Source organism: Xiphophorus maculatus, chromosome 13 (genome assembly GCF_002775205.1).
Source record: "Xiphophorus maculatus strain JP 163 A chromosome 13, X_maculatus-5.0-male, whole genome shotgun sequence".
Taxonomy (NCBI): domain Eukaryota; kingdom Metazoa; phylum Chordata; class Actinopteri; order Cyprinodontiformes; family Poeciliidae; genus Xiphophorus; species Xiphophorus maculatus.
This window is the reverse complement of record NC_036455.1, coordinates 3,415,471-3,429,380: the sequence shown is the minus strand read 5'-3', so window position 1 is coordinate 3,429,380 and position 13,910 is coordinate 3,415,471. Positions and strand designations below refer to the sequence as shown.

Genomic DNA, 13,910 nt, shown 5'->3' with positions numbered 1-13,910 from the left:
ATTGTGTGTGACAGACCACCATAGAGCATAAATAGAAATCTGGGAAGTGTGGCATGCAGTTTTACTCATCCCCTTCTTCCTTTTCAATAAATCTATGGAAAACAATTGCTTCCAAAAATCTAACTAGTAAATTGATTCAATCTGTGTAGTTTAATCTGAGTATGAATATGGCTGTTCCAATTCTCAATAGTCAACTAACATCAACAAACACACCAGGCAGATCAAGGTTAATGTTGTAGAGAATTACAAAGAAACCCGAGTGACTTTTTGGGGGGGGGGGAAATTACTTTTAGGACTAATTTTACTCTTTTACTTAAGTAATTTTATTGTGAAGTATTTCTACTCTCACTGTGAGCAACTTCACTGAATGAAGAACAAGCTTATTTTAACCAAAGAAATTACCAGATACAGACACCAACAGTGTCTGTATCTGGTAATTTCCTGCAGATCTGCAGTTTTTTGTTTAAATTTTATAAGTTTTATATAGAAAAAATTTTACTTTTGCCTGATTCTATTTTGTAATTGTGTTATTTATATGAATTACTTTCATTTTGAGTTTTAACATATCAATATTCCCATGTATTTTTACGTTTTAGTCTAATGTAATTTTTTAAATATGACATGATTGATATTTTGATTATCAATCATTGCTACTACCTTCTATTACTTATTTAAAATATTACTAAGTACTTTAGTAGTCTTTTTATGCCACCTTACGTATGTCACTCTTAATTTCTTGAATTTTCTACTTTTTATGTTTACTTGAGTAAAAATTAGCTGTAGTAGTGCTACTCTTACTTGAGTACAATTTTTGGGTACTCAAGATCAGTGCCATATAATCTCGCTGCTCTAGCTGTGTAGTGGCGAACTCTAATCTCGCGAGATCTTCTATTCCCACGTCACGTGACGGGGGCTGAACAACAGCTTCGTTTCCGTGGACGCTGCAGATAGTGCTAAAGCAAGTTTGGATTTGTTTTATGTGAAAGATTGATCATTTAACCACCGCATAAATTATACAACGGGCATAGAAAATATTTTTTCATTCAATTATTTTTAAAGTTGAAACCAAATGGCGCAGCTTGTGCCGCGCGCTCCCCTGTGTCCTCCATCGTGGTGCAACGGTTGTCGTAATTTTACAACGTTTAATATTTACCGCAATCATTGATGCTAAAGAGTTTACACCCGAGTATTTTAGAGATATAACGCAGTTATGACGTGTTCAGTTGTCCTTTTAATAATGTTTCGTATTTAAGTTGTTTTTAATGACAATTTTGTGCTTATCTTGCAGTTTGATGTGGATCTGAGCTCGGTGAAAGCATCAAGATGGAAATGAAAATAGAGCAAGTGGTTGTTGGAAATGAAATGAAGTCCTCTTCTGCAGAGACCAAATCTGGCCCTGTGGGCGGCCCGGAGTACTGTAAGCTGATATTTACTGTACTATTACTACAAAGAACATGAAATGTCACAAGTCTTCTCTGTCTTCTTTGTAAGCTTTTAGAATAAAACATAATGTTGGAACATTTTAGGCTGAATTAGTAACCTTCATTGGTCTTCTTATTCAAAATGTACATGTTTCTCTGTAAAGTTCATGAGTATTGATCTGTTACAGCTGTTTATTAAGTTGGACTTCTCCAAGCTTCAATGCTTGCCCCCTTGATGTTTTTATTTTGTGTTTTTCCCTCAAAGATTTATTCTTAAATTCAGAAGAGGTGGTTGAAACATATTCTTTGGTATGTTGTGGAAATCAAAGTCCAGACCTAGATGAAATGAAATTAAGTAAAATGTCAGAGAGAAAATAAAATAATTAAGAAGAATATCCTACTATAATCAGTGGGGTGGATGAGATTTGTCCTGGGTTCCTTACGGCTCTGGATGTTGTAGGGTTGTGCTGGCTGACATGACTCTGCAATATTGCATGGACATCGGGGGCAGTTCCCCTGGATTGGCAGACTGGGGCGGTGGTCCCCCTGTTCAAAAAGGGGGACCGGAGGGTGTGCTCCAATTATAGAGGGGTCACAGTCTTAAGCCTCCCTGGCAAGGTCCATTGAGGGGTCCTGGAGAGGAGGGTCCGTCGGATAATTCAACCTCGGATTCAGGAAGAGGTTCCTGAGGTTTTCGTCCTGGTCGTGGAACACTGGACCAGCTCTACACCCTCGGCAGGGTCCTGGAGGGTGCACGGGAGTTCGCCCAACCGGTCTACATGTGTTTTGTGGACTTGGAGAAGGCGTTCAACCGTGTCCCTCGGGGAGCCCTGTGGGGGGTTCTCCGGGAGTATGGGGTACCGGGCCCTTTGATACGGGCTGTCAGGTCCCTGTATGACCGGTGTCAGAGTCTGGTCCGCATTGCCGGCAGTAAGTCGGGCTCGTTTCCGGTGAGAGTTGGACTCCGCCATGGCTGCCCTTTGTCACCGATTCTGTTCATCACTTTCATGGACAGAATTTCTAGGTGCAGCCAAGGTGCTGAGGGGATCCGATTTGGTGGCCTTAGGATCTCATCTCTGCTTTTTGCGGATGATGTGGTCCTATTGGCTTCATCAGGTCGTGATCTGCAGCTCTCGCTGGAGCGGTTCGCAGCCGAGTGTGAAGCGGCCGGGATTAGGATCAGTGCCTCCAAATCTGAGGCCATGGTCTTGAGCCGGAAAAGGGTAGAGTGCCTTCTCCGGGTCAAGGGGGGTGTCCTGCCCCTAGTGGAGGAGTTCAAGTATCTCAAGATTTTGTTCACGAATGAGGGAAGAAGGGAGCGGGAGATCGATGGGCGGATTGGCGCAGCGTCTGCAGTGAAGCGGGCGTTGTACCGGTCCGTTACATTTAATGTAGAGCTTTGCTCTCGATTTACCGGACAATCTACATTCCCACCCTCATTTATGGTCATGAGCTTTGGGTCTTGACAAACGAGATCACGGATACAACGGCCGAAATGGGTTTTCTCCGTAGGGTGTCTGGGCTTTAATCCAAAGTAAAAATGTATTTCTACAAAATAATGATAATTAAAGATAAATATTTAACGTAAAGGAAGTGATTGCAAAATATTCACCAGTTACAATCAGTATTTAGATTAAGCTAGTGATCTGTCACATGCATTTTAGCAAACTCTAGGTGAGTTAATCATTCTTTATATGTAAAAGCAAGGAAAAAAGGTAAAAGGAAACATTTTAATCTGGGTGAATACTTTTAATAAACACCTTACTAAACATGCACTACTTTCTAAGTCTGTCGTCTGCACTACAGATCTCCATGAGAGTCTGCAGTGTTTCCATTGCCTGATCATTTTCAAAGACCTCAAATCCAAGGAGAGACACATCAAGAGGAACCATCGGGACGAGTACAAGCGTCATCTGCAGCAGGTATAAAAATTAAAAATGTCTCAAAAAAAGTGTCAGCAAACTCTCTAATTCATATAAAATAAAATAGGAAATATCATAATTTATCAACATTTCTACCCCTATACAGTATTACCCTAAAAATTTACATTAGTATCAAATAATGTTCAGTGAAATTCAGGTGCAGAAAAAAAAAAATTGTTGGAAAGCTAATTTAAAAAATAACACATTTACTACCGTAGTTTAATAATTTTGTAGATGTATTATTTGTGGGATAGTACTGTTATAAAAAGTTGTAAGGATTCTCTTATTTATAAACAGACCTGAGTAGGGATTATGATTTTTTTAGTCCAAAATTTACCTACATTTATATGTAGGTAAACAAATATGTTAAGTTAATTTATTTCAGTAATTGGACTCAAAAGGTGAAAATCTTAAGTAGGTCCTTTACACATGAAGGGATTTATTTGAAGCATTTATTTCGGTAAATTTTGATAAATGGACTTATAGCTAATAAAACCTCAAAATTAGCTTTGTCACAAAAATAAGAGACCAATTAAAAGAATAAACATTTGTACAGAAATATGACTTTATGGTTTAGATATTTGGAGTAAGGACTAGTGACCTGTCCAGTAGACCATTCACTCTTGCCAAATTGGCAACTTTGTCGCTAAATTTAATAATTTTTCAGCAACTGCAAGCGACTTTTTCTTCAAAAAAGTGACTAGCGACAAATGCAGAGACTTTCTTCTGTGTTTTGGGAGACTTTAGCATTTAGATTTCAGTGTGTGAGGGGGTGTGAATGCCGAAGAAAATAAATATGTAATGTACTCTGATTGCTTTGCTCTTTCCTATAGTGTTGGCACTCCGTGGAAGAGCACAGAGTTATACAGCTTTATATTGGTGAGAATAATTTAAACTTTAGGTTGTCAAAACTAAAACTGACTCCAGCTCTTTTCTTTGGACTGCCAACAAAAGAACAGATAAAAAGTAACTTTGTAGTTGAATCACGCATAAGTAAAGCTGCCGCTGACCCTGCTCTGCATCGCAGAAGCTGTAAACATTACTCAAAATTTACCATGTTGCTTAAGGTTTTTTTTTGTTTCACTACAATAAATCATTGGAATTGATTCACAGCCTCAGTCACTGATTCACCTCCTCCTATGTCTATGCCTCAGATAACTGTCTTTTAGTTAAATTTGATATTATGCATGACTGATTTATGTAGTGTAAATTCAGGAAAAGAATTTATATAATATGATATTATTATATTATATTATTTAGAGTTTTTTTAATCTTTTTGTCTTGCCAACTTTGATATTCTCTTCTTCTACTCCTCATAAAATATTCAAATTAAGCAATGATGTCATCTAACGACTTTTAGGACAGCCCATACCTATTTTTCTTGGCAACAGTGAGACAATTATTGACATCCTCCACAAAGAGGCCCAGGAAGCTGGCTGTTCAGTCCTGTATCCAAACATAATGTTAAAAAATTAAGTAGAAGGAAAAACTATGGTTGGAAAAGTAATACAAGTACTACAAGGCTCAGTATAGTCATGTTTTTCACTGTTTAGTTTGAACAAGCTGTGAATTTGTTAGTCTTTTAAAGCAAACTATTGAACGTTAGCTCAGAAAGGTTTAAATATCTGATTATTTGCTTAATATTAATTCGTTGCCTATTTTTAAGCATCAGTCTGTTTCCATTCGTCCATGCATGTATACTCTAGTTTCATGTTCTATAATTAAAGCCTGACAACAGTGCACATTTATGCCACAAATAAATAGTGAAACTTGAGAAAGAACAGACTGAGTATTAAGAAAATTTGACTCTGAAACAATTTTTTTTTGCATTTTTTCAAATTATTTTCTTTTTGCAGAATAATACGCTGTTCATGTGCTACAAGTGCAACAGCTCTTTCTCCACAACCGCAGAGCTCAGCCAGCACCAACCTACACATTTTACCGAAGAAAAGCCATTTTCCTGCTCCCTCTGCCAGGAAAGATTCAGCACGTTTACCGAGGTTGGAAAGCTGATTCTTCTAATGTTTTACGTGTTCGCCATAAATTGTGAGCCGTGCTGATCGTTTGTTGTCTTACAGCTGAACCAACACAGACGGAAGGATTGCGGGGAGCGGCGTTTTCTTTGCGTTGACTGCGGCGCCAGGTTCCCCGTTCCCTTTCGACTCCGCAAACATCGCATTGCAATGCATCCCGAGAAAGAGGCTGCAGCTGAAGACATTGACATGTTTCAGTGCTGTAAATGTGGCGTTGTTTTCCAGACAGAAGACGAGCTCCTGCAGCATCAGGAGGAAACCGCTGACTGCGATCTTGAGGAGTCACGAGGCAAAAAGCGGGCCTGTGAACCTACGCCCGTTTCCCAAGAGGTGGAAGTTGATAAGAAAATCAAGCAAGAAGACGTTGCAAAAGAATACCCTGACTCGACTTCGTCTGTGGAGTGTAAAATTCCCTGTCCTGAAGACGACTGTAATTGTATGTTTGCCACAGTTGAAGCCTTGCGAGCTCACAAAAAAGACCTCCATCGCCCTCGCCCTCTGAAAGCTCTCAGCTCTGAATACTCCTGCCTTACCTGCGGGAAGAGCTTTGCAAGAGAAAGTACTCTAAAGGCTCATCAAACCTCCCATTTTAAGACAGAGAAGTCTATTGCAAAGAGATGATACAGAAGGAGAAAACTTCCTCCTTTGGTGTCGCATCATAATGTCATTCACGTTGCTTGGTGAAGGATTTCAGCATGATATGTTAGAATAAGTTTGTGAAGCAGAATTATGGCTCACATTGCCGATTGTTTCAGGAATGTTATTTATTTTTTCATTTTAACCTGGGTTCGTACAAGTACTTGAAGTCCTTGAAGTCCTTGAAAATGCTTGAATTTCAATTAGATGCAAGGTTTTCCCCTGAAAACTTGCTAAGCCCGGTGGTTGGGGGCTTGGGCAGTTATTCATCCAGCAACCCGTCGTGTTCTTGAGTTAAAAAATGTTTAAACTTGACAGGAAATTTGAAAATATCACTTGATAATTATGTGTTATTAAAAGATTAGAAGATTAAAGTCTTAAAAAATGTGAACATTTTAAAAAGTCTTTAAAAAATAAGCAAGGGTTAGCCTGGCGGGGCCACAAATAAAGCCTGGTGGCCCACCGGGCTCATAATACATTGGGGAAAACCTTAGGTGTTTTCAAGGTTTGGAAAGTGCTTCATTTCTGTAAAAGAAATAAAATTTAAGAATCCTTAAAATTGCTTATTCTATTCGCACAGTTTTGTAATAAACAATTAGGAGAAAAGACTCCTTAACTGAAAGTCAAGTGATTATTTATGTCGTGTCTGAGCATTTAGTTTTAGCAAACCAATGTGTTCAATGTAATGAATATGTATTACTTATGTAATGGCCCAATAATTGAAATAAATTTGGTATTTTATTTGTGTTCTTGAAATTGGGGGATTTATTTTCTTAAATTTGTGTTTTGTTCTAAGACCTATCAGCTGTCTCAGAAAGAATTTTCAAAATATAAAATTTAGTTTAATTTATTTTGTCCCTTACATATAGGAAACTGTCACAAAACCTTACTCATAGCGGTAATAAATTATGCCATATAATAGTGAATTAGAACTGTCTTTAATCCATTTGTATTGTTTTGTTGGAAAAGTTTGAAAGCTTATCTTGAAAATGTCTGAAAAGTGCTTGAATTTTGTTGTTGGAAAAGTGTACGAACCCTGTTTAACAAAATACCCTACTCTGAAAACCTACCCTTCTGTGTGTAAATAATCAGGATTTATTTTTACAAAGCAACAATCTCACAAAAGTCACTGTTCATGTTGCCTTCGTTTTATCCTAAAAGTTTTATATTGATAGTGAAATAGCAAAGTGATTCTTCTTTGGGTTGTGGGAAATACTTTGTAGTTAAGTATTTGATTTCAGCAAAATGTGTAAATGTAGCATTGGCACTGTATCTCATAACATAACCATAATAAAATATGTTTTAAAAAAAAAACAGCTCCATTTATAGAACTCTGCACCGACAAGTGTTTTTTGTCTTTATGTTTCTGCATCAAAGTATTTGGTGTCACTTCAGAGTTTGCCTTAATGTCCGTTAATGCCTTATGATGCAAACTATTTTGTGAAGTACACCACTCTTTTTTTAAACTAGTAGCATGATACCATGGGCATGGTGATCTTTGGCTTGTGGGCTTATTTTCTATAAATATGACATAAGACATCAATTTTAGTTTTATCAGATCGCCAGGTCATCGCTCCAAAAATTAAGGGCTCTGTCTTCTGAGTGCATTTACAACCTAATTTGGCTTTTGTTTATTTTTATTACCTTCTCAATGAAGGTTCTTGTTTGAGCTCTTATTGGTACAGAACTGGTTTCACTCATTCCAGCGTCTTTACAAGGTCTGTTGCTTTTGTTTCTAGGTTGATTCACACATCTTGCACTTTTAACATGTTCAATCCTTAAACACCCAACGTTCATTAATAGCATGATGGCTTGACATTCCTATGGTTTCCATACTTGCATATGCAGAGTTTGAACAGATAAATGTCTGGAATCTTGAGGTATCTGAAATGCTGCACCTGGAAATACGTAGTATGAGGTGTTGTCTTAAGAATCATGACATTTTCATTTAAGCTTTCCCAAATTGTTTAAAGGCATATTAATCCTTGTGCATGTGCAGAATTTGGCTAACCTAATATTCTTCCTTGCTTGCTTTCACTAAATAAAAATCCAATCAATGTATTTATAATCAATCAATCAATCAAATTTTATTTGTATAGCACATTTCAGCAGCAAGGCATTTCAAAGTGCTTTACATCATATCAAACACAAAAACACAACGAAACATAGAATCAACAATCAAAACACAACATTAAGTCAGGTTCCATCAATAAATTTGTAATTGATTACGTTTCAAATACAATCCTAATTTTATAACAAAATGTTTCAAACTGATATGTATTAATATGGGTGGAACCTGTACCCCGTTCAAGCTTAAATTACTATTATTTTCCTTTGCTACCTCCAAATAAGACATTTAGACCAATTAAGACCAGTGTTTAAGTAAGCCTGGATGGAAGCGTTTCAAAAATAATTTAATTTCCACAATGTGGAATTCAATCCCTATTATCAAAGTCTGTGACTATTTTCAATATGTTTAAAAAGTGAACCAAACTCTAGATGTGTCAACAGCAACGCATTCATGTTTAAAATGTTTTATCGTTATGTTTTAATATGTATGACTCTGTTAACATTGTTTATATCACCTTTAATTATTTTATTCTTTTACTACTATTCAATTTCTTTGTAGTATCTTAAAAAGTGATATAAAAGCATACAGGTTTTTATACTGTTTATTTTTTTATAGTGTTTTATACTTTCATAAAAACCCATAGGGACACGTGTTGCAAATTAGCTCACTATAATACAATTTGTCAATATGATTGTGTGTCTGTCTCTATCAGATAAACTTGATAAATAAATAGATAAATAAACAAACAAACAAACAAATAAATAAATTCATGACCTGCATTTATAAACACATATAAAGCTCAAACATATGTTAGCATTTTTAGTAGAAGCCAAACTTTTAAGCCTTTATTTAAGCAAATGCTATTTCTATTATTTTAAATTCGTCACACAAGTAAAAAAAAACAAACAAAAAAAACGACAACAACAAAACATCAAAAACAGCTAATTTTAAAAGCGAAGTCGCCCACGTCGTCGAACGTCGAGCAGCTCCGGCGACGTTCGTCTACCCATGATGCACCTATCTCGCGCCTTTGCATCGAGCAGACCCATCTTGCCTCGCGCACCGCTGCAGTGATCCTCTGCCCGCGCGCTGTCTCCGTTGTTGTATTAAATATAATGGCGGCCTCGGGAGGCGGATTATCGTCTCCTTCCACAACCGCTGGGCTGAGTGCTCAGGCACCGCCTGCCCGGTCACGCTTCCCAGGTCGGCCGTTAACGGGTCGCAGCAGGCTGCGCTCGGAGAAGAAACGGACCAGACGCGGAAGATTGGGCTCGGACTACGGAGAGCTGGTCGCAGCCGGGCCGAGGCCCCTCAACACCGGCCTTGCGTTCTGCGAGGATCCGACCCTGCTGCGGCTGCTGGGGGTGGCTGAGAAGCACGATCGGCGGAAGGATGTGGGCTTCGACTCCAGCAATAGCGAGGAGGTAAGTCGGCTAGATGAAAAACCGTGCTATTTAAATTCAGAATAAGCACTTCCTGCGATGTTAAAACACAAATTTGTTATGTTTGTTATATAAAGCACAGTTTAGCTTATGTGCAGCTAGCTAGCTACAAACATAACACATAGTAGCATTGTAGCACGAAGCTGTTTGCCTGCAGGGAATGTTTCATATGGGATTACCAGCGATTGTTTTCGTGTGATTATTCTGCATGTATTAATACTCTGCTGTGCGGAACTGGTATAGGAAGTTGCATCTGAGGTATAAATATCCGTCCAGCCGAGTGTTTGCATAAAAAAAAAACAGATAAGGCGGAAACTTTGGCGCTATGAGCACAGCAGTAAAGGCTTTTTGTTTGTGGCAACCATTCTTTGGGATCCTGTGAATATTGGTTTTTCCACGCGGCTCTGCTAAAAGCTGCTCTCCGGTGATTTTGGTCGTTGTTAAAACGTTTTGTTACTTTCCACGTTGGAGTTTGTGTCAGCTGACTGCTCGGTGTTTTTTAACGTCAGCTGAACGTCCGGAGCAGCGGGAGGAAAGCAAAGGTTTAATTAACCTTAAATCGAGTCTGTGAAGCCAGTCCTACAATAAATTAGGAGCATTTTAGAGTAAATTGAACGATGTTTTTCAGTTGCTTAGTGATCAGACAAAGGTTAAGGAAGGGTTTCATGTTAATCCTTTTCTGGCACCAAATTGCCCGCAAAGAAAAGTTGATGTTTTCTCAGGAGAATCGCATTTTGAGTTTCTGTATTTACTTACAATTTGTGTCAAAATAACATCTCTTGAAGATGCTATTTTAATTCAATCTGGTAAAAATGCTAACAAGTTTTTTTCTTTATCTAATTAAAAATTATTTACACCATTCTCTGTAATCTATGGACACTCTTTTGTGTAATTGTTGAGATGTTTCTTCTATGCATTTTTGACCATTTATCTTTGTATTGGACTACAAGTCCTTGAGGTTAGGAGGCCTCCTTTCCATAACCCTAATCATTAGCTCCCTCTACAGAATTTTTTGTACTGGATTCAAGCCAGGACTCCGGTTGGGCCACTGTAAAACATTAATGTTCCAGTCAGAAGAAACATGTTAACTAAATAGAAAGATTACCTAAAATGTAAAGCTGAATAATTGTATATATATACCATAACTTTTAACTTTATTTTTTTTGTTATTGTTTTTAAGGAGTCCATGTACAGAAGAGAAGGAAGGTTTTTTTTTTTTGTTGATTATCTCTAAACGAACAAATACTGACATATCAGACTTTTTCTCTTTATCTACTAAATATATTACATCTAGGAACTCCCTAATATGTTAATTGTTTCAATTGATCAAGCATCAGTATTTTCTACAATTCACTTTCTTAGTTTAATTTAAATTATTTTAAGGTTGGCAGCAAATGCCTCCATGCATACAAAAGACAAAGAAGCAAAGAGAAAAAAACAAAGGAAAAAATAATGAAAGAAAGAATCAGAAAAGCAAAGGAATGAAATAATTTTATATCTTCATTTTCTGTTGATTTTAAAACGGCCACCTTTATCAAATAACCTGCAGGATATTTTATTTTATTTGTTTTAGTACCTGAGGGGGGAAAATAATCAGAAGGTCAGACCTTTTAATGAAACTGGAAAATGTATCAAACAGGAAACACTTGGCCAGTTTTTAGAAAAGTACAAAACAGAAGGTGAGATGACTTCCATCCGTATGGACACACATGAATCCTGCAGTCAGTTTGGATGCAGTCAATTAATGTCTTTCCTGTCTGACATCAGAAAGACCTTACTGATGCAATCTCTTTGGAGTTGACTGAAATAGTCACATGGCTCTCTCTTGTAATGATGCTTATCTGTAGCTCTCCACATCTCCTGGTACTGTGCAGTGTTCTTTGTTGCTGGATAATTCAAGAGTTTTTACTTCTGATCACTCTGAAGATTGTTTACATTTGAGATAGATGTAAGTATTATGAATTATGAACTGCTGAGAAAAGTAAATGGATTAATTAAGGAGTCTTTTTGTTAACTGCAACTGTCTGCAGATAAATATCCATCCTTACTAGAACTATGATTGACGTTTCCATTGTGCATTGCTTCAGAAATAAATTGTGGAAATCTTGCAAGCTGAAATTAAAATGTTGCACAGGCAGAAAAAGTGTGAACCGTTTAGTTTAGTTTACTGCTGAGTCACAAGTGGGAAAATAAAAAAAATTCAGTTGCTGTGTCAAAACTACACTGATGCAACAGGGGAGTAACAGCAGAGAGCCGGGCTGCAGATGCTGAGATGCAGTTTCTGTTGGGCGAGTACCTGAAAATCAAATCATGAAGAGAACTGACTCATCTTCAGTGACATGTACATTTGTGGTTTATTGGGTAATTTCAGGGACAAACAACAGAATTGTGCTCAGATTTGAATAAAGTCTGACCTGAGAACATTTTTACTTTCTGAAGCTGAACACCAAAATAAATATATCACCACTGTGAAGCGCTGTTGGTAATTTAATGTTTGCTTTATTTTCCAATTGCTGTGATTTTTACCAGTAACTTGGCAAATGCAGGATATTTTTGTATTGTAATTTGGATTTAAAAATGATTTGTTTCCTTATATGTGTAATGATATCAACACTTATTGTTTAGACACAGTTGGTGTTAAATTGAATACAATAAGTTGGAAGTTTAAAAAATATGTTGTTCTTTTGTATGTTATAACTAAGTCCGTTGCAAATTAACTGCCTATGAAACGGTGTACAATATTTATTATTCAACATATGAATAATATATGAATAAACTACAAAGGTGGTAGAATCAATGTGGACAAAAGCATTTTCTCTGGTTTCCAACAAGTTTATTAGAAAGAAAATTCATTAATATAAAAAATTTATTTGAGAAAAGATGGAAATTCTTTCTTATAAAGATCACAGAGCAAAATTTTGTTTACATATTTGAGTTGATTGTATCATTTACAAATGCTATGCTAAATGTCACATGGGCTTTCTAAACATGTTTTGGAGTTCTTGTTTGAAGCTCCAGCAGCTACTGATAAAATCGTCTACTTTCTTCTATTTATTCCAGTTTTATCTTCCACACACATTGCATATTCTGCATATTCTTCAGGTAATTGTGTAGCATTTCAACAGTTTAACAGGCAAAACAAACTTTCTTTATTGCGATTAGAAAATTGTTTTCCAGGTTCTTAAAACTCGGCCTTTTCAGTATCCCTTCTTTTTTGTTTGTTTTTACAAAATTTGAATTGTTTTACATACAGGTGAAGAAGTAGTTTTATTTTACAACATGTTTCTGCTTTCTTTGGTCCAACACTAATTCAGGGCAGTTGAGAATATTTCTTTATTTGTTCAGTATTATTTACTCTAAAGGATTATCTGTCTGTGCTCATATGGCTTCAAAGTCTGCAGTAAATGTGTATTTTGCTGATGCTGGGGCAATCTTTGCATACTGAAGTGGTAACATGCTGTTTGTTTATGCATTTGGCAGTCGCCTTTTCCCCAAAGTGATTTACAAATGATGATACAACTCATTAATATCAAAGCTAACAATTAGCTACTTAGAAGAAAAACTAGTCAGGTTGTTTCTGGGCTAACGGAGTAGAAAAATAATCCAGAAGCCGTCGCCTCTGACTCAGTTTGGATATGACCAGTGAATGTATTTTCTGTGTGTTTTCAGCTAATCAAATGCAGGAAAACTTGATAAGAAACAGCAGCTGCTGCCACTGAGGCCTATCTATAAGAATATCTCCATGAAGAGTAAAAACAGATATGTTAAAAAAAATCCAGATTCATTTGATCAAATTCTACAAATAGAACTGAAGTGTTTTAATCAATTCATTGTGATTACGTTATTATTGAATTAACTCTCAATTAATGTAGTAATTAATAGTTAACTCTAGTACAGACTCAAAAAAGGCTGTATGCTGAAAGAAAATCTATTTTCTGAGCAGTAATTAAACCAAAACTGTACAAAAATATATGTATTTTGCATTTAGGGCATAAAAAGCTTCTTTGTAAATAAATGTCCTACATAAAACTCCTCAAGTGGCATAGTTTTAGATACACCTATCTCAAATATAAAAATCCTCTTATTATGCACCAAAAAATAATAATCTACAGATCAGCCTTCCATGTACTGATGTGAAGTAAAAGAGAAAGGTCTAAGCTTTTCATGTCTGAATTATTTTTTTAGTTGCAGATCCACCCTTTACTACATTCACTAAAGATATGCTATGTTGTTGCATTTTAAGCAATAACATATATATTTTCTTGTTTAAAATGACTTGAATTGTTGGCAAATGTAATTTATTTCTAATATTTTATTTTTAAAAAAGGATTAAATAAAAAACATGCTTTATGTGCTAATTGTTTTTTTTATCTGATTAATTGTCA

General features: G+C 36.4%; 2 protein-coding genes across 6 annotated transcripts in view; both read left to right on the top strand.

Moving 5' to 3' along the window:
* The first annotated feature begins 859 nt into the window (after nucleotides 1–859).
* Nucleotides 860–7,318, top strand: LOC102222336 (oocyte zinc finger protein XlCOF6-like). Of its 3 annotated transcripts, none has more exons than XM_005796522.2 (5): nucleotides 860–958; nucleotides 1,289–1,417; nucleotides 3,228–3,343; nucleotides 5,200–5,343; nucleotides 5,422–7,317. In XM_005796522.2, exons 2-5 carry the CDS (start codon nucleotides 1,324–1,326, stop codon nucleotides 5,995–5,997), a joined length of 930 nt encoding a protein of 309 aa, XP_005796579.1. In that variant the 5' UTR covers nucleotides 860–958; nucleotides 1,289–1,323; the 3' UTR covers nucleotides 5,998–7,317. The 3 variants fall into 3 exon arrangements, with proteins under 3 accessions (XP_005796579.1, XP_023200901.1, XP_023200902.1); XM_023345133.1 differs by lacking the exon at nucleotides 860–958 and adding an exon at nucleotides 965–1,121; XM_023345134.1 differs by lacking the exons at nucleotides 860–958; nucleotides 1,289–1,417; nucleotides 3,228–3,343 and adding an exon at nucleotides 3,361–4,222 and having other exon boundaries at nucleotides 5,422–7,318.
* Nucleotides 7,319–9,125: 1,807 nt separating this feature from the next.
* Nucleotides 9,126–13,910, top strand: part of LOC102222844 (histone-lysine N-methyltransferase 2B-like) — a 43,744-nt gene continuing 38,959 nt past the window's right edge. For all 3 annotated transcript variants that reach the window (XR_002753707.1, XM_023345117.1, XM_023345118.1), the window contains exon 1: nucleotides 9,126–9,507. Coding sequence is in view for 2 of the 3 variants with exons in the window: in XM_023345117.1 (XP_023200885.1) it covers nucleotides 9,199–9,507 (309 nt within the window). In the remaining variant the exon portion in view is untranslated. The remainder of the gene's footprint in view (nucleotides 9,508–13,910) is intronic.

Excerpts from the sequence above, each read along its gene's own strand:
- LOC102222336 (XM_005796522.2), top strand. The coding sequence starts at position 1,324 with ATGGAAATGAAAATAGAGCAAGTGGTTGTTGGAAATGAAATGAAGTCC. Across the intron at positions 1,418-3,227 it reads TGTGGGCGGCCCGGAGTACT|ATCTCCATGAGAGTCTGCAG; the intron begins GTAAGCTGATAT and ends TCTGCACTACAG. Across the intron at positions 3,344-5,199 it reads ACAAGCGTCATCTGCAGCAG|AATAATACGCTGTTCATGTG; the intron begins GTATAAAAATTA and ends TTCTTTTTGCAG.